This window comes from Anoplopoma fimbria, chromosome 9 (assembly GCF_027596085.1).
Source record: "Anoplopoma fimbria isolate UVic2021 breed Golden Eagle Sablefish chromosome 9, Afim_UVic_2022, whole genome shotgun sequence".
Classification (NCBI taxonomy): domain Eukaryota; kingdom Metazoa; phylum Chordata; class Actinopteri; order Perciformes; family Anoplopomatidae; genus Anoplopoma; species Anoplopoma fimbria.
The window spans coordinates 26,739,005-26,764,830 of record NC_072457.1 but is presented as its reverse complement, the minus strand read 5'-3'; the positions used below and the strand labels follow the sequence as shown (position 1 = coordinate 26,764,830).

Here is a 25,826-nt window from a genome sequence, read left to right as displayed (position 1 = left end):
AAGGCAGAGACAAAGTTCAAACCTAATTATTGCAAAAATGGCTTATAATAGACCTGTTTTTGCAGAATCATAATGTTTCCTCTCAGCCTGGTAGCAAATATTCAAAGGCCTGATACTGATCCACAGTCCGGAGGTTGGAAACCTCTGCTTTAAACATAATGTACATTGACTCTGGCCCTCTTCTTCCTCTCTCTGAAGATCTCTCCTCACCCTCCAGACTCGCCTATCTCCCACACAGCAGCAGACCTGCACCGCTCCACCTCTACATGTCAAACTCCCTCCACTTGCCCGGGAATCGGACCCACCACTACCACAGTAACCTGCACAGCAACCTCCACGATAACCTGCACAGCAACCTCTATGGTGACCTCCGAGGCTTAACCTCCGTCCCTCACTGCCCTGACTATACCCTGCATCCATAGCTCGACTGGAGAAATAACCTACGAACAATGTCTATCAGGTGTTTTATGAATTGAAAAGACGAGACTACAGGAGTGAAAGCAAAAGGATTGGATCAGCTGATCAAAATAGCAAAAGCTGATGCTTTTCTACCGCTGCAATGTAAAAATCCATTTCCAGGAATATTTACTGAACACTCATTTAAAATACATTGCAGCATGGTCCATTGTGGTGAAGCAACCTCATAAATATTTTTTTCATGTCTAGTGGTATGAATCATCCAGCTGTGCAACGAGTCCCTTTTTTTTCCCATCCCGCTGACATAAGTGCCTTCTCAGCCGTTCTCAGCAGTTATTACGCTCCATAACGGACACGGGGACATTCACACCTTCCTTTTCTCACTTTCTGTTCAACTGTTACACAACAAGTAAGAATGAATTTACTTTTCAGTACCAAAAATGCCACAAAGGACAAGCCAGTGGAGAAGATTTTGTATCAGAAGTTTATTTGGGTAAAACAGGCATTACAGGGTTTTTCTTTTGAAACCACAAGTTATGATTTAGTCTGAAAAGATGATAAAAATATCACCTGTATTATTGTAAAATGGCACTTTCCTGTTTCAAGCTCCCGCTCACTTCTGTTCTATTCACTTAACTTAAACTGTTCAATTGTGATGAATGATTGGCTTCATCTGTACAGCCTTGTGGAAACGTATGCTGTAATCCTTTTTGTATATATACTGTTTGTAATTCTAGATAATGGCTTGATTGCTGTTTACCAGCTCCTCAGTGTTTTCCTGTGAATGTTTAGCCAGCTTTGAACACAGAACCTCTGACCTCTTTGTATATAAGCCTCTTAATTTGTGTCTTTGTTCATTTGCGTGTCACCTATGTGTGTTTATTCTGGGCGCCTTGTTTACTGTATAGTAGAAAAGATATAAAGTGGCTATTTCTGATCAGACTCAACTGGCACAGCCTCCGTTAGCCTTTAAAGTGATTGTCGTGATAATGTGTACGAGCTGAAGCTTTTATTATGAAAGGACAGGTGTTGTTTTTGCAACAGGTGGTGGAGGATTAGGGTGCGGGCGAGTGACCATTGCCTGCCGAGATGATATTATTGCTGAATGTGATCAGTGCCAAGCACACAAACACACTCACTTAGTATTATTGTATGTTAGGACACTTAAAGTATTGCTTTATTAACGTTTATGTGAACAGTTTCTATTTTCTGGTCTTCATGTCATATCACCACACAACCAATGTCTTTATAGTAGCAGTCATGTGTTGTGAGTTGTTGAATGTTTTTCAGCAACATTTCCTCTGTGTAATGAAAAATAAAATTATTCAGGGGCCCGCAGTGAAAAGCTGCTGATCAGGTGTATATAATGAGGGGAGGCGATGACAGAGAAACTAATGGAAGCTGTTCCTGAAAGTGAAAAAAATAAAAATGTCAAAGCTGTTCAGAATGAAGGATTTCCAAAGCAAAACAGAGACCATACTGTACATTTTACCAGATAATATATAGTTGTTCAGATGCTTCGGTGCTGTATTTGGGTTTCTTTGGAATAAAATGGTGTGATTAAAAAACAGAGATTTTTGAACTCCTGAACCTGTTATATCTGTATATTTTTTATCACACTTTTTTTTTGTTGCCTTTTTATCATAGACAGAACACGTTCATACGAAAAGGGAAAAACCAAAACATAAAAAGCATGATAAATCCTGAGACATATTCAGGGGTTCTTATCCTGTCTTATCGTTGAAATGTAAACATCGTCCATTTCTCCCATTACCTCACAACATTACTCCTCTTTGGATCTCATTGTGTGAGTTAACAGTTCCATATCATACATTTCGAACACAGTTGACAACCATCCTTCTTGTGATGGTGGTTTTTCCTTGTACCATTTCTTCGTAATAGCCTTCTTAGAAGTTGCCAGCAAGATTTTCAGCAGACACCTGTCCTCACAATATAATAATATAATAATCCACAATATCTATATTACCAAAGTAAAGTAACACACACGACTATATCTTAGCCAAGAATTTTGACTATATCCATATGGACATTTCCCCAAAACTGTACAGTTTCAGGACCGAACCAAAATCCATGGGAATGGTCTACATTTCCTCTAACATGGTTGAGAGAGAATCTCCATGGTCGAGTTTTAGTGCTGTGTCGATTGGTATTTGTTGCACGATCTTTTAACTTAACAATAATTTAGTAGTGAGGAAGAGAAGGCAGAAATCTCATCCTTATACTGTGTCATTATGTTTCCTCTTTCCCAGAAAGGTCTTTGGAGACTGCTCGTCTTTGTAATGTCCACAGACTGGATGTCAGGTTGACTCTTGTTCATTACTTATGCAGCCTCTGCACACAGAAACACAGCCAAATGTACACACCTTCAATAGCATAATGTAATAAATTATACATTTATTCATGAAATGATTTATACAATTCAGTCCTCTGTTGACATCAGAGACATGCATGTGGGCTGTATGTCTGTACTTTCAGAACAGAACATATATATATATTTTTTTTTTTATCTGTGTACACTTCATCATCTGAAACACACAGCTGTGAGAGGAAAGATATGGAGGGAAGACAAGCAGGAGCAGGTAAAGATCTTTATTCATAAATCCAAGGTTTTCCCATGTTTGTGTAAACCTCTGATGCTGTGTTTGAATGTGATTGTTAAACCAGACTCTTAGTTGTCTTAATACTCCTGACAGATGGGTTACGGATATTTTTTTTGCAGGTTTTGCAGTGTAACAGAATCAGGTAATTCAGTTGTGGTGTCACAGTGGTTGACCCAAACACAAACGGACACTGACACAGAAGTTGGCATAGAGATGTGGGCAGGTTGAGAGTGGCAGACAAAGTACTGAGGGTTCAGGTACAAGAATACGAGGAAATGTAAGTAACACGGATTAGCCAAAGTGTAGCTATCGAGGTAGTTGAGATAATGATCTGGCGATGAGTGAGTGGGAAACCGGAGTAGACATACTGTGGAGTTGAGCAGTTGATGGAAGGCAGCTGTGCAGACTGGACAGGTGAGGTGAATTAACCGTAATCAGGAGGGAGCTAGGAGACACAACCATCACTTCGTTTCATTGTGAATTGGCTCCTAACACTTCTATATGAGAGACTTAAGTTTAATAAAGATTGCATAACTATAATGTGCTGAATCAGCATTCACACGATTACATCTTTATACAGTTACATCTCAATCAGTGCTGACTGATGAATTATACTCTTAACTGTAAACTTTACCCCTGCTGTAACTCACTCTAACACACAGTTCTATTTTGGCACATGACCTTCAATGCTTTCATTTCCTCTTTGTAAAATTATGATTGACATATTGCCAGTCAAGTGGCCATCATAGCTTGCATGCTCCCCGCAGAATGTTTTCTTTCTGGATTAAGACTTGACGTTAATCAACTGGGGGTTTGACTGTCACTAATCATATCTGTCTACACACTGAGCGGCTGACTGACGTTTCTCTCCACTGCAAGGGAGCATGAGACAAACATATTGAGAGCAGGACATGAATACATTAATTTAGAATTGTACTTTTAAGCTCAAAAGCACCTATGCATAGGATCTTAGTATCTGACATTAACACCAATAGGCTTTACTGGGAAAGACACAGCAATAAGCGTTTCATTAAAAAACACTAGTTTTAGAAAAATGGACCTTCAAAAATACTACCCATTTTCGTACAATTTAGTGCTAAAAAAAAGTGCTTTCAGAGTATTGCAGTATTTAAAACGCAACTAGGGGAAAAAGAAGGAATGATCAAGTCCACAGAGACTTTTTAAACACACAGCATCATGTGCACATATGGCATCGCACAAAGAACAATTCTCATGTAGGGGAGGATCCACCCGGGTAATGAAGACACCAGTCTATTAATAACTTGGCAAGAACAATTATCACAATGTATTCCCATAACTATGTACTCCTACCATCCACCATTTCTAATTTCTAATTGTTTCTTCTCATCTCTATTGTATTATATATGTTAATAATATATTGCATATGTTAATAATACATTGTATATATTAATAATATGTTGTATATGTTAATAATTGAATATATTATATTGTATGTTACGCAGCCACTTAGCAATTTGTAAAAATGCAGATCACATGTTCACATACACACACTCACACTCACACTCACACACACACACACACACACACACACACACACACACACACACACACACACACACACACACACACACACACACACACACACACACTACTGTGCTGTGGCTTGAAAAAATATTTTCTGCGAAGTAAAATCAAAATGAAAATAACACAATACAGCTCTGCTTTTGTACTTGCAAACTTTAGCTTTAGTTTGGGCATCCACACAAAGCAGGAAAGACAAGGCCATACACTGAAAAGATCCTCTTTATATACTGACACTGATACTTGTATAACTGCTATTGTGCTCCATGAGGCTGTGTGATGACATGCTGTGACAATTGGAGTGAAAAAGAATGGAAAAAAAAGGTTTGAGAGGCAAATAAATGTAAAGACGAATCTATAGAGAAGTGGAGAATGCCTGGAGCTGACATGCTGGGTTAAACAACAGACTGAGACAAAGGGCTGATGCAGGGACCAATTGTCGGCTGTCTGATACACCATTAATTGATGCATTATCAGGACGTGAACGAAAACACACACAAAGAAACACAGACAGTAAAAGATGTGTCTGTTTATCTAGCCAGTATTCACAATCATTTGGCAGCAGCTGTTGTTCTTCTTCTCCCATTCTTTTATCGCTCTATTTAATTATCCTTTTATGTTTTGTTGTTTTATGCTGTCTGGGAGGTTTTGCTCAGTTATCTCTTCCTATTGCATCTGTTTCAAACCCACATTGATCAGCTTCTTGTACGTTATTTGCGATTTCTTCCTCCATTTATTTGGCTATCTACCTCTTCACTTTATGCAGGGTAGTTCTCCTGCCACTGAAAGGTAATCATGAACAGGTGAAGAGAAACTGTGTGTATAAAGGGACACAAGGTAACTAAGAGAGTGTGAAGCTTTGAGAAAGGATACAAAAGTCGGAAATATGTTCTAGTCGTCTCCTGTGGCCTTACTTCTCTTTGCTTCATGGCGGTAAACATCCTTCATGGTCAACCTCTGCCAATCTTGTCAATTAATAACAGGTTTTACCTTTAATGATGGCGCTGATCAGCCAATCATTGTCATTTTGAAACTGCTCAGCTGCACTGATGGGATGCATCATTTTCCCGAGATCAGTGCTTTCAAAGGTATCGATTGGTTCTCGTGTTCAAATGAAAACAACAATCAGTGAGGCAGCATATGGATCAATCAGTGAAATGTTGAATCCACAAAGAAGTTAGATGCAGCATTGATTTCTACACGTTTCATCAAACAAACAGATACAACACATGTGAAGGACGGACAAGGTCATCACAGTCGATACTTCTTTTGTTAAGGCTTTGTCTCATCAACTTTTAAATACGGTTACATTTTGTGGCAAAATCATTTCATACAAATACAATTGCAATGATCAGTGGATTTGCTCACTAGGGCGAGGTTAATATAAAAAAAACAATGTTTATGTCGAGGTTGAGTTCTACTTTGTGAGCAACCTGCCTTGACAGTGCTGTAGAACTGAGATCTAGCTGGAGGGTAAAAAATGGAGGCAGCTATTGCAGCTTATTAGCTTTTATTTGAACTCCACACAAAATATACTTGGTTTGCAGAGAGTTAAGTATTTATAGTATTAATACGTCTTGGAATAAAGTGTGTGAACTGTCCTGATAGCTAACTGTCAGTTAGCTTGTTAGCGCTGACAGATTTCTTAATCCCACTTCAATCACTCTTTTTTAAATTAAATCAGGTAAAATTGGGAAAACAAAATCCCGGTGGGTGTAAACGGCACAGTAAAGAAGAAAATATAAAGTCGTTTAAGCTGTAGAGTCATCTTTAGAGAGAATGAGGGATTGAAGAGCAGTAGAGGAGCTCCAGAGAGAGCCAGAGGAAAGTGAGAAATGCAAAGAAGCAGGTGAAGAGAGGAGTGAGACATTGATCCCTGATCTGCTCTGATCACAGTGACAGTTGTAACCACATTTGCACTTTTTTAAATAAATAATAAGAACAGTATTTACTGTCCGGAGGAGCAAAAGAGTCAACCTGAAGCCTCTGCAGAAATATTTTGTGTGTGTGTGTGTGTGTGTGTGTGTGTGTGTGTGTGTGTGTGTGTGTGTGTGTGTGTGTTCATGCAGAATCCTGTTGAAGACCCCCTGGCGATATTTTGAGACTTTTGGACCGGACAACGAGGTCCATCGGGGGAAGGAAATGAGGAGCAGGGGTGTTGAAATATGAAAGGCCACACTGTCGGCGGTCTGCATTTATCGCATCTCCACAGCACCAGCTTCTCTCTCTCTCTCCTCTTAACACTTTCTGCTCGTCCCTCTCGACTGCACTCAGCATCAAGCTGTTGCTCCTTTCCTCCTTTTTCCTTTTCTGCAAACACAAAGGGTTTTTATGTCGGACACATTAATCTGTAGGACACATTACACCATTTACACACATTACCGTCCTCACTTTTTTACCCATTTTAAATATCTAAATGAAATATTACTTATTGAGTGTCTGAAAGAGAGTACAAAACACATCAAATAAAAAAAAGAAAAGCTTCTTACAAGAGGAATTGCCATTGCTTTTTTCCCCTCTCTTTCCCACTCACACATGCAGCAGGGACTTACATTTCTGTCACTACATTTTACACCATTTTAAAACTATAATGACCATCAAATCAACACCATATTTAATGAGGCTTCTGTCTCAGGCATCTGTCAGGGCTCCTCCCGACCTACAGGGATGCAAGGTTTCCTCTGCCTGGTATCTAATAGCGTTAACTCTGCACCGCAGTTGCAATTAAACCCTGATTAGATAGCAGGATTATAATGGAAAGACTGGACTCTGCTTGTCGGACTGTGAAGCAATACAATACTTGGTACATCATTATTCTGGGAAGGTTGGCGCCCCGTCATTTTAATTTTCCTTCCGAACTCCTTTACGCGGCCTGGTGACATTTCTCCTGTAAATCCATATTTTGCTCATTCTGTTGAAGCAGAATCTCTATGTCTGCTTGTGCGCACAGAGCAGTGTCAAAACAGCTATCAACATGTGGAGGAAAGGAGGTACAAACAAAGGCTCTGTGTGGAGGGATTACTGACAGGTGCTGATTCATTAATAACATGTTGCAGAAAACACCAAAGTGGTAATCAGCCAATTAGTGTTAAGCCTGCATGTTCCAGTCTTTCTTTCCTTTCAGTTTTGAATCAGCAGCAGCTCAGCTTGTTGCAAAAATGTTAAATATTATTCATGATCATAATGATATTTTATATTCCAAGGTCACTCTTGGAAAACAGATCTTAATCTCAATGAGACTGAAAGATAAAATAAAAACAATCATTTGTCATGCTATAATATTATTTGAACAACTTTGTATCAAAAAGAGCTCAAAACACTCAAACAAACGCTCAAAACACTGTTTGACGTAATCGGAAATAAATGACCTTGAATGTAAGCTGAGAGTGAATGCTTCAGCACACACCTGCGAGTTTATTGTTTGTGAATTTAGAGGCATAAAATGCATCTTTATTGTTACTTGTACTTTTGCTTTTTGCTTTTTGTTTTTTGTACAAAGGAAATATTGAGATGTTGAAAAGTTCCTGGGCTGCTGTTTCTGCAGCAGTGATTCACACCTACACCCCAGTGTCATGAGCTGCAAATGACTTTGAGTCTCCCCTCTGAGACACAAATAGACCCTCATAACAGAGGTCCTTAATCCTGTTACTCCAGATTCACAGTTCTTCTTTTTCCCCCCCATCCTACCAGTAGTGTCACACTTCACCTCAGCTGTAACACTCCCTGACTACATGACTAAAAGCTGGGCTGATGACAGGGGGCTGAATACAGGCTCCATGTTAGCGCCTCGTCTTCGCTTGGCGTCACTTTAATATTTTTGAGCTGCCAACGATGCAAACGTAAGAGATGTGAGTCCTTATGATTCATGGCAGGGGAGAAAAGATGAGGAATCAAGCAAAGTTTGAATTTGAATGTCGGTCACGGCCAATAAAACAAAGCGTCACCATAACAATCTTTCATCAGCTTGATTGGATAAAAGCATGGACCCTGGGAAATGAAAATGAAGAAATTATAAAAAAATTACAACTGATTAGTGCTGATGTCCCTTCATCTCTCCCCTAATTAAGATAATAAAAATAAAAGATTTTAAAAAGCCTTCCTGTCTTTTTACTATACAGTCTGTCTACAGTGCAGCAATGAGAGCAGAAGGTTGCGTTTAACATTTCATACTGTTGCCTAAAGGAGGCAAGGACTTTATTTCCACTGGGTGAATATCTGTGAAAAGAGGTCCTATACCAGCGGCCCCATTCAGCTCATTGATTGGATGTCAACCTGCTGTCATGCTGCCAAATGTGCACATCGAGAGAGAAAAACAACCATAACCAGCTTAACAAAAGCACATACATACAAAGAACATAGCAAACAAGAACAAAGGCAGACATCGACTTTCTATAAAAAAAAAAAGGTATATAAATTAGTTGGATATTCCCTCTGCTTGTAAATGGACTTTATTTTAATTGCACGTGTTATATTTTCTTGCTCTATTTGTGTGTTTGTGAAACAGTACTTCCTTAACCTTGAACGGGACTGTAATAATGTTTAGAAAGAATATCACTAATGATCTGAACATTTATATCAGCGTATTGTCTGTGTCTTATATTTAACGGGATGGTCTCTTAAGACGGTCTATGCACAGGCTTATCTGTGCAGATAGCATGTGTGCAATACGTGCTCGGTATTTCTTTCAGCTGTTGACCCCATTATTCACAGGTGGTCCACTGTGATGCTAAAGAAGATGGCTTTCTTGATGCTCCTCACACACTAGAGAGGTGACATGCTATTAAAGCTGCAGCTGCTGTAACTGAAGAGATGAGAACCCCAGATGTGGGAAGACATTCAATTAGGGGAGTAAAACAAAATGAGCATTGGGCATTTGAAAGCCAACCGCGTCAACTTTGCTGTTTTACCAGTGTTCACTCACAGGAAAGAACGATTATAAAAGTCACAGCCATGAGTGGCTGAAAAAAACCTTTTGTGATCTCCCTGTCCTCTAGAGATAACAGGAGAAACAACCTTGAACACATTGATCAAAATATACAGAGTTGTTGTCATTTGAGGGAAAAGTTTCAAAATACATGTCATGTCCATTCAAGATAACCCAATGTCACCTACAACGCCCACATCAGCAGTGATTGATGAGGAGAAACATAGCAGTCTGTATTCAGCAGAAAAAACTCAGGTGAACAAAGTGGAGCATTGATTTTTGATGTGACGGTTTGAAAAAAGGCAAGAAAAAAAGACCCAATGCTAACATCTCTTTGTTTGTTCCAATATGGACAGTTAGATTTTAGGAAGAATAACATGAAGTTGACAGCTAACGTTACCGATCTGTTCCTCTTGCCCCACAAATATATTAATAAATGACTCCATTATATAAATGTCTTTTCTTCTTTCATCCCTCCTGTCAGCCTGTAAAAAGCAAGACGCATTTCTTTCATCGTCCTGTCTGAATGTAACTGCGAATATGAATATATTCCCTGTTATGTGTGTTACATCTGTGCAGGACGTATGCGTATAACACACATGACAGGTGACACACATTGACAGAATGGTGCCTTGTGCAGCGGTATCATACGTCAAGGGGCGTGACAAAGCGTCGATACTAGACGCCCTTTGAATGAGAAGGGGCTGGAAATAACAAAGCTTAATGAATTCACAAAGTGACAAAACAAAATGTTTTTGTCATAACTTAATTATATCATCAACTTATTACCCGCTTTAAGAAGATTAAAATAATGCCTGGGTAGAAATGAGAAAACAAATGAAGAGTTATAGTTTCTCTAAATATAATAACAAAAGGTCCTTTTTCAGCATTCAATGGACTAAAACCACCATGAAGACTGTCAGTCATCTGTGTTTTCCTGCACTGACCATTCGTGCTGTGTTGATATCTGTACATAGATATACTGTACATGCATACTGTGGAGAACACAAACACTTAAAGGGCTTAATTTCTTTAAAAACATGCTGCGCTATTTAAACAGTTTTCACTTATTTGTAACTATTTTTGAACTGCAAATGTCTACAACTCTCCACTTTTATCTTTAGTTTTATTTACTTATCTGTATTTAACCTACTGCATATATCTTTAAGAGCAAACTCACAATTTTTCTGGAAGTAAGTTAAACCTGACTTGTTCGTTTTTATATATTTTCTTACAATATTGTAATGTTACGCAGCTCTGTTCACACTGTATTCTAGCAGGTCTTCACTTATTGTATGAATATTTTTTAAAATCTTTATTTCACACTTACATAGTCAACCTGCAGCCATGTTGAAATCAGATTAAAGTCAGCCACATTCCAGCAAAATGTTTTTCTCTTGATATCCCTGGTTGACTGTTTATTCCGTATGGCCAGTATGTAACATTACATTAAATACTGAGTAAATGCAGTCCTGGTGTCATGAAAGCTTTCAAAAGATGAGATAAATGAATCCTGACAACACAATAAAAGTGATTAAAAGCAAATACAAGGGATGAATGTGATGGCATGTTCACAAACCATAAATTATGAGGATCACCGCAACTTTTCAGGCAGCTTAACTTCAGTAAAGAGGGTTTGACAATCATCTGCTGCAGTTCTCTTCAGAAGAGCCCGATCAAGTTCTCTTCCTACAAAATAACAGTCTCACTGTCACACTGCACCCTCTGCTGGTTCTCTTTCAATGTGAGCCCTTTCCAAATAACCTTGAATTACTGTTGGATACTCAATGTGGATTTGTTTATACCAACTTATTAAGAAGAGCCAGATGTTGCACCAGGTGACATGTTCTTCTGTTACAGTGAATCTGGGCGCTGTGGTTTATTTTCAGTTGATCTAACAGACACTGTCTTGCTGCTGCGAATACTCAATAGAGTTCCAAATTTTAACTTTAGACTTCATTCAACAGAAATTTCCACCACAATGTGTTAATTAGCAGTTAAAAATAGTCTCCACAAATGCACTTTTTGCTCCTGTTTTAACAAGGTTTTCTTAAAACTATAATGCCCTGCTGTTGCCTTTTAATGAAAGTATATATTTGTGACCCATTTTTTTTATATTTCTGTGCTTGGGCCAAACAAGCTGGATAGGTATCCTTTAATGTTTTTTTCATGTCAACCTTACACAATTACGTTTTATTCTGATGACCCTCAAAATGTCAAATGTTGCACAACCTGCAGGCTTTCACAATCACTTGAAATATCAGAACAAAAGATGTGCATGTGGCATTTACTGGATGGAAAGGAACACATCTATGAATGTCCCCTGATGCATCTGAATGCACAACATATTCAAGATATCTCTCATAAATTCAGTGTTGTTTTCTTTTATAAATCCCTAGGATTAAAGTAAGAATGCTTTAGAGAAAACAGCTTTTATTGACTTTCAACCCAAATACCCTTCAGTACATCCCTGGACATGGCACACTTCAAAGTTTTTCACAGTTTGCCTCAAACATTGAAACATTAATACAAGTTGATAATGAACTGTTTTAATTAATATCCTTGTCCTTTTGCCGTGTAACCATATTTATTTTTATTTTAACCTGTTGGTGGATGTTGTGTTGAATTGTGTTACTATGTAACTACTTATTGTCACACTTATTATTTGTATGTCCCTATAAAGCACCCATGACCTTGGTTAGTTTCTACTGTATAAATAAAGGTTTCATTCAATCAACATTAAATATTTACAAGGATCTAGTTAACTAATATAAAATACAGTAAAGGGATAACACAATATAAAAACTGTCCATTCAAATAGTGTGTGCTGGGGTGTCCACTGGGGTGCTGGGGTGTCCACTGGATACGGTGGAGGTGGTGGGAGACAGGAGGGTGATGGCCAAGCTGTCATCCCTGATGAACAACACCTCTCACCCCATGCAGGACACCCTGGCAGCTCTGTGCAGCTCCTTCACCCCCGGTGTGTGAAGGAGAGGTACCGCAGGTCCTTCCTTCCTGCTGCTGTCAGGCTGCACAACCAGCTCAGCTCCCAGCAGACCACATGACCACATGACACTAAAAACCTGTGCAATACAAATACACTGTGCAATTATAGTTATAATAGTTGTTGTTTTTCTGTCTGTAAATATAATATTTCAGTTATTGTTGACTCTACTGTTTTTTATTGCTTATTTATAATACTTGTTTTTTTATTTTTATCTTGTTTTTCTTTTACTATGTCTCTTGTGTGCACTTTACTCTATGCTGCTGTAAGCCTGCAAATTTCCCCGCTGCGGGACTAATAAAGGATTATCTTATCTTATCTTATTACATTGACCAACATTAATTTCCTTGAGACTTACCTTCACCCTCACCATAATCATAACTGCTACGAGCCTAATTCTAAACCTTAACTAACCTTAACTTAAACCAAGGCTTCACCCTAAAATGTACTGCTCTTTTCAGTAGAAAAATTATATAATAAAACCAAACTACCTGGCCAGCACTAAATTCAGACAAATGAGCTAGTAGCTGGTGAACACAGTGGAGCATTTAGCAGCTAAAGAGTCACATATACTCAGGAATTGGTGAAGACCAAAACAGAGCTTTAAATAAATGGTGAATTTTGGACTTTCCTTCCCAAAGGAAGACACCTGGGCGATTCCCAATGAATGCTACTGTTGCATCATGTCAGTCGGATGTGTAAACACGAAACTGTTAGCTAACAGGCTCACCACAACAAATCAATATGGTGTTGATACTTTAAAAAGGAAGAGCTTTGCTTACCGGTAACCTGCACCGGCACTTTTCCAGACACCACGGAAAACGACTGTAAAGGTACATGGATTATGTGGTCAATTAGAAAACATTTTCAAGCAATTCATCAGTAGGAATGTCTTAATTTTTTTGTCATTGATCATTCAAAATATTTTTAATGAATTCACATTATAGATGTTGTTTTTAATCTTTTAAAATAGTTTTTCATTTCTCAGTATATACAGTAACAGTTACATTAATGCCAACCAGTCCTGCTCACATTTGACCCAACAAGCCAGCTCCAATCACTCATCCCTGACTTTCAAATCTGGTATCATATATAGCTGATTCGTGCAATCGTTACGTTACGTTACATTACGTTACACTACATTACGTTACACTACGTTACATTACGTTACACTACATTACGTTACACTACGTTACATTACGTTACACTACGTTGACTTTACATGTAAACTGAACGTGAGAAACATTCGTTACGACTTTCATGTAAACTGAACTGAGAAACATTCGCTTCGCTCTTGCTGTGAACGCGCATAACAGTAGCTTTGTAGCTAGTCTGTCGTCAGACTGTTGTAATCGTTAAGTTACAAACTGAAATAAATCAATTTGATGAACTTACCTGTTCAGTAACTCTCTGTCGGAGGTGACGTGCTGCAGAATCTTACAGTTTTGGCGGTCAAAGGCACTGTTCTTCGTTAAGTTACAAACTGAAATAAATCAATTTGATGAACTTACCTGTTCAGTAACTCTCTGTCGGAGGTGACGTGCTGCAGAATCTTACAGTTTTGGCGGTCAAAGGCACTTCTTCTTCTTCTTCTTCTTCTTCTTTTTCTTCTTTTTCTTCTTCTTCTTTTTCTTCTTCTTCTTCTTGTCCTTGTTGTCCTGCAGAGAGAACTAACAAAACATGAATTCTGACTTTTTACAAACAACCATCATTATGTTGTTATTTCGGGGTCCCTTTTTGTACATGCATGATCATTAAATCACAGTAAAATAGTTTATTTTCGGTTCATACAGCTGTAGTAAACATTACATTACATTACAGTCGACGTGTGGCTTGCTGGATTCAGTGAATACGGCTCTGGATGATGATAAAGTGATCTACTAGAGCAGTGGTTCTCAACCTTTTTTCAGTGATGTTCCCCCTGTGAAATACTTTTTTAGCCAAGTACCCCCTAACCAGAATAAAAGATGTATGTAACGTGTAATGTAACGTGTAATGTAATGTAGTGTAACGTAACGTAGTGTAATGTAGTGTAACGTGTAATGTAATGTAGTGTAATGTAACGTGTAACATAGTGTAATGTAATGTGTAATGTAACGTAGTGTAACGTAATGTAACGTAGTGTAACGTCAACGCACAGGAGACGCGAACTCGAGCCAATCAGCGTTGAGATTTTTATAACGTTACATTACACGTTACACTACGTTACATTACACGTTACATTACACTATGTTGTAATGTAACAACATTACGTTACACTACGTTACATTACATTACACGTGTAATGATGTGCATTTATATGAGCAAAATAATCCCTCTCTGATGCCAAATCACTACAAGCACAAAGGTGGCAACTGAATATTGCTTTCTCTTTGCGAGAGACCCCTGTGGAGTGGATTTTACTTTGGTGGACAATAAGGGCATTCCACGTCTTAAATGTGCATGGACAGTGCTGGTACATGGAAAGCGAGAACTGCATCCAAAATGGGGATGCTTTAACTTGTAGTGATGCAAAAGCTGTAACATACACCAAGATCATCATTAGTCAGAGCATTAAAGCTCCAATATGAACCGAAAATAAACTATTTTACTGTGATTTAATGATCATGCATGTACAAAAAGGGACCCCGAAATAACAACATAATGATGGTTGTTTGTAAAAAGTCAGAATTCATGTTTTGTTAGTTCTCTCTGCAGGACAACAAGGACAAGAAGAAGAAGAAGAAGAAGAAGAAGAAGAAGAAGAAGAAGAAGAAGAAGAAGAAGTGCCTTTGACCGCCAAAACTGTAAGATTCTGCAGCACGTCACCTCCGACAGAGAGTTACTGAACAGGTAAGTTCATCAAATTGATTTATTTCAGTTTGTAACTTAACGATTACAACAGTCTGACGACAGACTAGCTACAGAGCTACTGTTATGCGCGTTCACAGCAAGAGCGAAGCGAATGTTTCTCACGTTCAGTTTACATGAAAGTCAACGTAAACGTAGTGTAACGTAATGTAACGTAATGTAACGTGTAACGTAATGTAACGTAGTGTAACGTAATGTAACGTAGTGTAACGTAATGTAACGTAGTGTAACGTAATGTAACGTGTAACGTAATGTAACGTAGTGTAACGTAATGTAACGTAGTGTAACGTGTAACGTAATGTAACGTAATGTAACGTAACGTAATGTAACGTAATGTAACGTAATGTAGTGTAACGTAATGTAACGTAGTGTAACGTAATGTAACGTAGTGTAACGTAATGTAACGTGTAACGTAATGTAACGTAGTGTAACGTAATGTAACGTAATGTAACGTAATGTAACGTAATGTAACGTAATGTAACGTAATGTAACGTAGTGTAACGTAATGTAACGTAATGTAAGTGTAAATGTAATGTAGTGTAACGTAATGTAACGTGTAAGTGTAACGTAATGTAACGTGTAACGTAATGTAACGTAATGTAACGTAATGTAACGTGTAACGTAATGTAACGTAGTGTAACGTAATGTAACGTAGTGTAACGTAATGTAACGTAATGTAACGTAATGTAACGTAATGTAACGTAATGTAACGTAATGTAACGTAATGTAACGTAGTGTAACGTAATGTAACGTAGTGTAACGTAATGTAACGTAATGTAACGTAGTGTAGTGTAATGTAACGTAATGTAACGTGTAACGTAATGTAACGTAATGTAACGTAATGTAACGTAATGTAACGTGTAACGTAATGTAACGTGTAACGTAATGTAACGTAGTGTAACGTAATGTAACGTAATGTAATGTAATGTAACGTAGTGTAATGTAATGTAACGTAATGTAACGTGTAATGTAACGTAATGTAACGTGTAACGTAATGTAACGTAGTGTAACGTAGTGTAACGTAATGTAACGCAAAAATCTCAACGCTGATTGGCTGATTGACGACAGAGTGACGGGAGGAGAATTTCGCCTCCTTCGCGCCGCTCGAGTTCGCGTCTCCTGTGCGTTACAATGTAACGTAATGTAACGTGTAATGTAACGTAATGTAACGTGTAATGTAACGTACATTACACGTTACATTACGTTACACTACGTTACATTACACGTTACATTACGTTACATTACGTTACATTACACGTTACATTACACGTTACATTACGTTACACTACCACGTTACATTACACGTTACACTACGTTACATTACACGTTATACGTTACACTATTACATTACGTTACATTACGTTACATTACATTACACGTTACATTACGTTACACTACGTTACGTTACACTACGTTACATTACATTACACGTTACATTACGTTACACTACGTTACATTACATTACGTTACATTACGTTACATTACGTTACACTACATTACGTTACATTACGTTACATTACGTTACACTACGTTACATTACGTTACACGTTACATTACGTTACATTACGTTACATTACGTTACGTTGACTTTCATGTAAACTGAACGTGAGAAACATTCGCTTCGCTCTTGCTGTGAACGCAGCATAACAGTAGCTCTGTAGCTAGTCTGTCGTCAGACTGTTGTAATCGTTAAGTTACATTCTGAAATAAATCAATTTGATGAACTTACCTGTTCAGTAACTCTCTGTCGGAGGTGACGTGCTGCAGAATCTTACAGTTTTGGCGGTCAAAGGCACTTCTTCTTCTTCTTCTTCTTCTTCTTCTTCTTCTTCTTCTTCTTCTTCTTCTTCTTCTTTTTCTTCTTCTTCTTCTTCTTCTTCTTCTTCTTCTTCTTCTTCTTCTTCTTCTTCTTCTTCTTTTTCTTCTTCTTCTTCTTCTTCTTCTTCTTCTTCTTCTTCTTCTTCTTCTTCTTCTTCTTCTTTTTCTTCTTCTTTTTCTTCTTCTTCTTCTTCTTTCTTCTTCTTCTTCTTCTTCTTCTTCTTCTTCTTCTTCTTCTTCTTCTTTTCTTCTTTTCTTTTTCTTCTTTTTCTTCTTCTTCTTCTTCTTCTTCTTTTTCTTCTTCTTCTTCTTCTTCTTCTTTTTCTTCTTCTTCTTCTTCTTCTTCTTCTTTTTCTTCTTCTTCTTTTTCTTCTTCTTCTTCTTCTTCTTCTTCTTCTTCTTCTTCTTCTTCTTCTTCTTCTTCTTCTTCTTCTTCTTCTTCTTCTTCTTCTTCTTCTTCTTCTTCTTCTTGTCTTGACACTTCCTGGCGCCTTTTGAATATATTCCATTTCCGGTGGTGACCAAACACAATTACTATTTCAATTCAATCAACGCGAGAGAAACTAGTACATTTAACATTCTCCATAAACAACTGAAGTCTACTTGATTAAACCACGTTCACAGACGGAATATAAATGAATTGTGTTGCATATACTAACTTCATCATGTCAATTCAAAGACCTGCTATTTCCCTTTTTTTCAGTGTAGAAGATGTTCAAGCTTCAGAACCGTTTAGCACTCACAACACAAAAGCAAATATATTTATTATAATATATTTTGAATGTAGGTAAGTATAAGTAATAAATAAATTCCAAAATGAGATCAAACACATACTATGAAATAAAATAAAGCAATTGCATGATAATATAAAAATTCTATTTTTTTTAAAATAATTGAGGTCTGTGCAATACAATGCAGTATAATAAACCAGCAAACTATCTTTCCACTGTTAAGCTGATACTGTCTTATTGAACTTTTTGAGGTCATACTAGTTAACACAGCATGTAATTGTACAAGTTTGCGTAGTAAACTGGTGACTATGTCATAATTTGTGAAACAGCTGTTCTTTTCTTCGGATCCGTTCTTCCTGTCCTCAGAATATGTTATGTCAGTGTACAGAAGTGTTTGTACTTCTCTGCTTTTATTCTTAGTATACTTTGAATTGTGTCTCTCTTTGCAGCATAATGGATTTTTTACAGAAACACATCATGATGCATATGAGTCATATGACACAAACCATTTGAGTTGCGTGATCGTCTCAACTTGGCTCGTTGGGTTAAAGTTAGGAGCACACATCTGTTTATCTATATGAGGCCACTGTTTAGCCACTGATTTACACATTCAATTATTTTTATAAAATTTGAAAAATATATGTATCCATATATGTTTGCTGCATGCTAGCTACACTTTTTCCCTCAAGAGGTCATGATGCTTTGGGGAAAATAAAACATACAAAACATGTCCTTATTGAGTTATGACTATTGAAGAAAGTTGAATATTCTGTGTATTGGCCACTATTTTTTTCCTGTTGTTGTAATCATTTTACAACTGATAAAATTAATCTAGCGACCCCTTGTGGGGTCTCGACCCCCAAATTGGAAACCACTGCTTTATATCTAAACAGGCTTGCATTAAACTAGTTAAATGAATGAATCAAAAACTGTACTTTTTGTCTACCAAATGTGTCTAATTGGCTACTATGATGTACTATAACATAATCTCAATACGATAAGACACACATTTATTGAATAATAAGTATTACCATAAACAAGTAGCCAGTCTAGTGGTGAAGATTTTGACTTTCCATTATGGAGAGGCAAGTCCCCACAATGTGACTGTGCAAAGAGGTAATGGACCATCCCCCCATACAGACCCAAGCTAAGTTCCAGTGACAGAGGGGTTTATAAATCAACAAAATCAGACAAACAAGAAACTTTCAGGTTCTGCTAGCATGTCGTATTACTTCTGACTCTGAGCTATGAGCTATGTATGTATGTTTCATTTTTAATGCTGCTTACCTTTATATGAGGGCAGGAGGGTGTGTGTGCCTGGCACTGCTTCTTCCTCTGATGTTTGAAGAGTTAATGTGGCAAGACACTGTAGAAAACAAGTAATGGGGATTTCATTCCATATTTTAGCAAATATATGTTGAAATAAGAAAATAGCATTTAGAAATTCAACAAGAGAGTGAAGTCAACACCCATGACGACTGCACCTTTTCACACTGTTGCTCAACCTTCTTTCTAATTTTTTTATTGTGTAGAATAACATCAGTTTAGACTGAGGAGTATAAAAGTGAGAGACATTTACACAAATATCCTTATATATAGTGCCAATAGTTTGGATATACAATCATAAACAAAAAACATCTAAGAAAAAAAGGAGGGGAACAAGACAGTGGGAGGGAAAAGAAGAAAGAAAAAAACACAACTGCTCAACCTTCTTCCTGACACGCTGTACATTTGCCTTCCTCAGTTGTTCTCAAACATCAGAGGAAGAAGCAGTGCCAGGCACACACACCCTCCTGCCCTCATATAAAGGTAAGCAGCATTACATCCATCCTAAAAATATTTGTGTAAATGTCTCTCACTTTTATACTCCTCAGTCTAAACTGATGTTATTCTACACAATAAAAAAATTAGAAAGAAGGTTGAGCAACAGTGTGAAAAGGTGCAGTCGTCATGGGTGTTGACTTCACTCTCTTGTTGAATTTCTAAATGCTATTTTCTTATTTCAACATATATTTGCTAAAATATGGAATGAAATCCCCATTACTTGTTTTCTACAGTGTCTTGCCACATTAACTCTTCAAACATCAGAGGAAGAAGCAGTGCCAGGCACACACACCCTCCTGCCCTCATATAAAGGTAAGCAGCATTACATCCATCCTAAAAATGAAACATACATACATAGCTCATAGCTCAGAGTCAGAAGTAATACGACATGCTAGCAGAACCTGAAAGTTTCTTGTTTGTCTGATTTTGTTGATTTATAAACCCCTCTGTCACTGGAACTTAGCTTGGGTCTGTATGGGGGGATGGTCCATTACCTCTTTGCACAGTCACATTGTGGGGACTTGCCTCTCCATAATGGGAATCAGTACATTTTAGGGTGAAGCCTTGGTTTAAGTTAAGGTTAGTTAAGGTTTAGAATTAGGCTCGTAGCAGTTATGATTATGGTGAGGGTGAAGGTAAGTCTCAAGGAAATTAATGTTGGTCAATGTAATAAGATAAGATAAGATAAGATAATCCTTTATTAGTCCCGCAGCGGGGAAATTTGCAGGATTACAGCAGCATAGGGTAAAGTGCACACAAGAGACATAGTAAAAGAAAAACAAGATAAAAGAAAAATTAAAATGAAATAAAAAAAACAAAAAAACAAGTAAGGACCTGTGGTACCTCTCCTTCACACACCGGGGGTGAAGCAGGGGTAATGTCCCCAAAAGTTATGAATACACAACTGTGTGTGTTGCTTTGTTTTCATGTGTGTGCCAGTTAAATATTGGCTTAGGTTTTTCCCATAAGGAATAAATGTTAAGTTAAATCTGACCATCATACAATTTTCTAACTTTAATTTGATGCCTTGAACATGATGATAAGTTGAATCAGTATACATACAGTACCAGTCAAAAGTTTAGACACACCTTCTCCTTCAACTACTCTGAAGAATGTAAAATATAAAACATATTCTGGTTTGTTGAGCATTTGTTTGTTTACCACATAATTCCATATGTGTTCCTTCATAGTTTGGATGTCTTCAATATTAATCTACAATGTAGAAAAAAATAAAAAATAAAGAGAAACCATTGAATGAGAAGGTGTGTCCAAACTTTTGACTGGTACTGTATACCAACATATAATCAGTCCTCATTACATGTTTAGACAGAACAACAGTGTTCATTGGAGTTCAGTGGTTTTTGATTCACAGGTGGACCGGTTGATCAAGATCTTGAAGATTTTGTTCTCTGTAGCTCGCCTGCATTCTCTGAATTCTGAGCTTGATGAATGCAGCTTATAAAAACACATGCCAATCTTGTGAAAACTAAAATGAATCAAAATTAAACGATGCCCTCAGCTGTGTTATCACCTGCGGCTGGTTAAGAGTTGTGAGTGAGGAGCCTGCAGGCAGCCAGTGCTACTATAAAAGAGGCATTAAAAAGTGTGAGTCACTGCAACCACAAGATCTTTGAGCATGCAGCCGTAACTGGTCGCCAATAATATTTAGTAGTTTACAGCCGCAGAGATTAGGTGTGGACACAAACACAACCAGAGAGAAGTCACAAGCTGAATACAACAGAAAACGGACTCTTAAGGATAGTTGAAAATGTTTATTTTAGTTCAACTTTATGCGACCCGGCCCCGGATAAGCATGAAAGTTCATTCTTAACTTAAACTTTTATTTTCTGAGAATTCAGTCATATGAAAACTCATCAAACCGATAGAAAGCTCCCGAAGTATAGAAGTAGTAAGTGGACCCTTTAAATCAAGACTTTAAATCATTCTTATTGTGTGATATTGTTGATCAGATTCACAAACAGATATTATTGGAGATGAGATCGACTTATACAGTATTAGCCTTTTATTAATAACTGACTTCTACAGGCCTTTTCCACAGCAAACATCTTGACTTGTTATAGTAGAAAAAGTACAGGTGAAGTCATGGCTCTGTTACATCCAGAGCCATGACTTCATGCCCTGAGCCATCGTTAATAAAACTTGTTTGACCCGTGCTTAACTGAGTCACTAAGTCACAATGTCTGCTGTGATAAAGGTCAATTCCACCGCCCTCAAACTGAAGCAGCTAAATGGTGTTCAGTCATCATTCAATATATTATTTACACCTGTGTTTTTCCAAATGTGAAATGTCAAAATGTCTTCTGTAAAAAGGTGTATTGTGATAATAATTACATTACAGTCATTTAGCAGACGCTTTTATCCAAAGCGACTTACAATCAGTAGTATATTACATATCATTCACCCATTCACACTGATGACAGGCTACCATGCAAGGTGCCACCATCAGACTCTAACTAACATTCATGCAACATCCAGTCCACACCGATGGCAAGCCTTCAGGAGCAACTTGGGGTTAAGTGACACATCGACTGCCGAAGCCGGGTATCGAACCACAGACCCTCTGATTGGAGAACTACCTTGCTCTCCACTACGCCACAGCCGACATGTATCTGTTGCTGTTTACGACTTGCAGCATTTAGGTTTCCTTGTGCATTTCCTCGTTGTTTCTTAAGGTGTGATGCATTGGACTCTCCCAGCTCCCATAAATTTACCTGTGACATGTTTGTATTTTTTCAACACCATCATTAGTTGAGTTTGACAAACTGAACCTGAATTCAATCAGCCAGCACTCCTCTGCAGAATGATAACCCTTATACTCAAAGTCAGTTTCAAGACAAATTCTCATTTGCATTAGCTGCTCACAGGTGTGTTGGAAAAGTGTCTTACATGCAAATACATTTCTGAAATAAACCATTGGACATTGGGTACTATTTGTGTGTTTGGTAAACCAGAGAGAGAGGAAAGTACAATTTACATGAGTTTACTTACAGTAGAATCAGACTTTTGTTCATGAGAGAGGAGGGAGTGGCGTCCAGTTTTATGTGAAAAAGCAATGCCACCAAACCAGCTTACTTGCATACACATGTCATGTGTTTTCGTTTCTCTGATAATGAAAAGCCAAAAATAACTTGATTAACAAGTGTTGTTGCTTTCAGAGTGAAGTGGTGAGACTTTTAACCACCCAACAGAGCATTCAACATCTTCACTTTGCTTCTCTCAACTGATTTGTGGATTACAAGGATCACTCAGGTTCATTTTTTGCTGTATTTTCTCTTACTTACAGGTGTTTTTTTATTCCTGCTTCTATAGCAGATATCATGGAAAAGGGTCAGGGACCTCCTTACGGAGCACCAGCACCGCCATACCCTGGTCTCTCTACAGACAACAACGCGGGATTTTACCAACCTCAACCCACCATCCAAACCAGTAAGAGATAAGGGACGTTCATCTGAGTCATTTTACCTGCATATTTTAGTGGAATGTTGCTCCTTTATTCTTCAGTTATCTCTGTCCATATGGTGGAAGCCGTATGGCAGCTTGTTTATAATTTAAACCTTCCTCAAGATAAATGTCTCCTCCTCATGTCCAGTGCCACAACCTGCTTACCAGTACAGCGCACAACAACCTCAGGTGGTACGTCCCGGTGAGTGTCTCTATACTACTGTTTCTAACAAGATGAAAAAACTTTGAATATGCCGAATATATAGGAACAAGTCAGAAAGCTTCCAGTTTGGTGACAGGTTAGTGAGGAGGTGTTAATTGTAGCAGTTAAAGGGTGATGGGTGTCTCTTCATCACAGTGAACCAGGTGGTGGTGATGCAGCAGCTGCCGTCTGATGTTCCTGGACAGATGACGTGTCCTCACTGCCGGAACACGGTCGTCACTAAAATCGATTACAAAAATGGACTGCTCACCTGGCTGATCTGTGGCACACTGGGAGTATTCTTGTGAGTAAAGCAACACACACCCCCAACACACAAGTTAATCTGAAGTTTTTTTAATACCTTTAAAGATGAGCTGAATAAATGTACTGCTGGGAGTCATTAAATTAAGTTTGTGAAGATAGATGATTACCATATTAGAATTGATTTAACTTAATGTCTCAAAGTACATTTCATTTGTGATTGAAGTTCATTAAACTTAACTCATTAAACAAGTTCAGTTTACTAGCATATTTTAGGTTGAAAGGAAGCTTTAAAATGAATGATGAAGTATTATTTTAACTTCTTTTCTGATACTCCACACCAGGTGCTGGCCTTGCTGTTTTATCCCTTTCTGCGTGGATGCTTGCAAGGATGTGGAGCATTCCTGCCCCTCCTGTAACAACGTCCTGCACATCCATAAACGCAGGTGAAGCAGCACTACAGAGTCAACCCTGATGAAGTGACAACAACGGAAGAGGACCGTGACCAGAGCCGAGCCTCTTTATGCAAACACATCAGACGTCACCGTGAACCCTGTGCTCACTTGTGTAACATGTGGGCTGCACCGGCATTACTCTGTACTGTACATATCTGTAGATCACATAAGAGATGTGATTTCTTCTTATTTTCTACCCGGTGATCTAAATCTAATCTAATCTGTATGTGAACAGTCTAATTATCATGATCATATCATTTCTTAACATAACTTTAGGCATGTTTCATGTTTCTAATGAAATTGAAGTTCTTTAATATGTTGACCTAAAATGTTTTGTTTTTTCGAAGACGAAACACTAACATTTAAAAAATAATAAGAATAGCTTTTACATGAAACTTATAGGATAATCATCTTAAATAAGACTGTTTATTGATTAAACTCATTCTTGAGAAAGTTGAAAGCCTTCTATCACAATAATAACCAACTCATAAACCTGAATTGTGAAATGATTCAAATGAATAAACCACCAATTGATCATCGTTGAAATGTAACTTTCATTCTTTTTTTTTGTCTTTATGACTGAATGTTGTCAATAAGAAATTGCATATTAGAAAAAAAGTTAAAGAGAATATATTTTTTAGATCAAAATGTAACTATTAGCAGCTTGCCTATGAGCAAACAGTAATGTGAATATAATATATTTATATATATTTTTTAATCTCTGTACTGTCATCAGAATATGATCTAAACTGCTTAAGCAGATCCCTGTCAATATACATGGTATTTATTAAACATAAATAACACCATAAAATAAAATGCTATTCCTAAAAAACACCAGGTGCTTTAAAAGATTGTGAAAAATTTGCCTAAATCCTGCAGTGCCATCTAGAGGTAAGGAAGAAAAACAATCTGCGGTGTAATACATTCAGATTGAGCTGTCCTCATGGTCCATCAACCATCCAAAAACTTGAGTTAGGTTGAGTCTCTTTTACAGTTTTACATAATTCTCTTGAGATAATAAAGCAGAAGTATCTGCTCCCTGCAGAGGAAGAAGCAGGCTCTCACATACCCTCTTTTCATGTTTTTTATCGAGGTAAGCAGCATTACATCTGTTCTCCAAATGAAACATTAGGCTCAGATAGCTGCTTTTAGAAATAACATGCAGCAAACGAATAAAACACTGGCACCCAGAAACACATTCACCGACATAAACAGATTCAGTGCAGACGCAGAAAACACAAGCAAACAGAGAAATGTCACCAGCCGAACGCCACAGAAAGACACTAAAAACCTATGACTATGTTGACCACTTGTTAATGATTATTGATGATCACATGGAATTTATCAAAACTCATAGAAAGCTCCCCAAAAAATGAAAGTGGATCTTAGGTTAAGATTTAAATTGCCAAACACTCTTAATGTGTGATATATCTAATCGTGAGAGGTAGCAGTTAAATGGCACATGCTGTAACACTCAGCTACCAAGAACAATGTGTGATATTGTTGATCAGAATCACACAATCAGATTCACAAACACATGTTGTTGCGCGTTACTGTAATCAGGTTTAAGTGTCCCGTGAAAACTACTTTAGAACCTTTGACTTGTCATAGCAGGTGAAGCACATGTTGTCATATTCTGCCTTTCTGTTGACAGCCGACAGCCTCGCAGTTCGCATGAAGAACCGCAATGCATT

The 25,826-nt window shown here is 37.7% G+C and overlaps 2 protein-coding genes across 2 annotated transcripts in view; both read left to right on the top strand.

Annotated features, from left to right (window-relative positions):
* LOC129095767 (somatostatin-like receptor F_48D10.1) overlaps positions 1-471 on the top strand; it is a 5,573-nt gene extending 5,102 nt beyond the window's left edge. The window contains 1 exon segment of the mRNA XM_054604325.1: positions 199-471. Coding sequence (XP_054460300.1) covers positions 199-471 — 273 coding nt within the window.
* Positions 472-19,676: 19,205 nt separating this feature from the next.
* On the top strand, positions 19,677-24,669 carry LOC129096336 (LITAF domain-containing protein-like). Its single transcript, XM_054605102.1, has 6 exons — positions 19,677-19,737; positions 19,986-20,064; positions 23,083-23,199; positions 23,363-23,416; positions 23,573-23,720; positions 24,022-24,669. The coding sequence occupies exons 3-6, from the start codon at positions 23,091-23,093 to the stop codon at positions 24,125-24,127; spliced, it is 417 nt and encodes a 138-aa protein (XP_054461077.1). The 5' UTR covers positions 19,677-19,737; positions 19,986-20,064; positions 23,083-23,090; the 3' UTR covers positions 24,128-24,669.
* Positions 24,670-25,826: the final 1,157 nt, after the last annotated feature.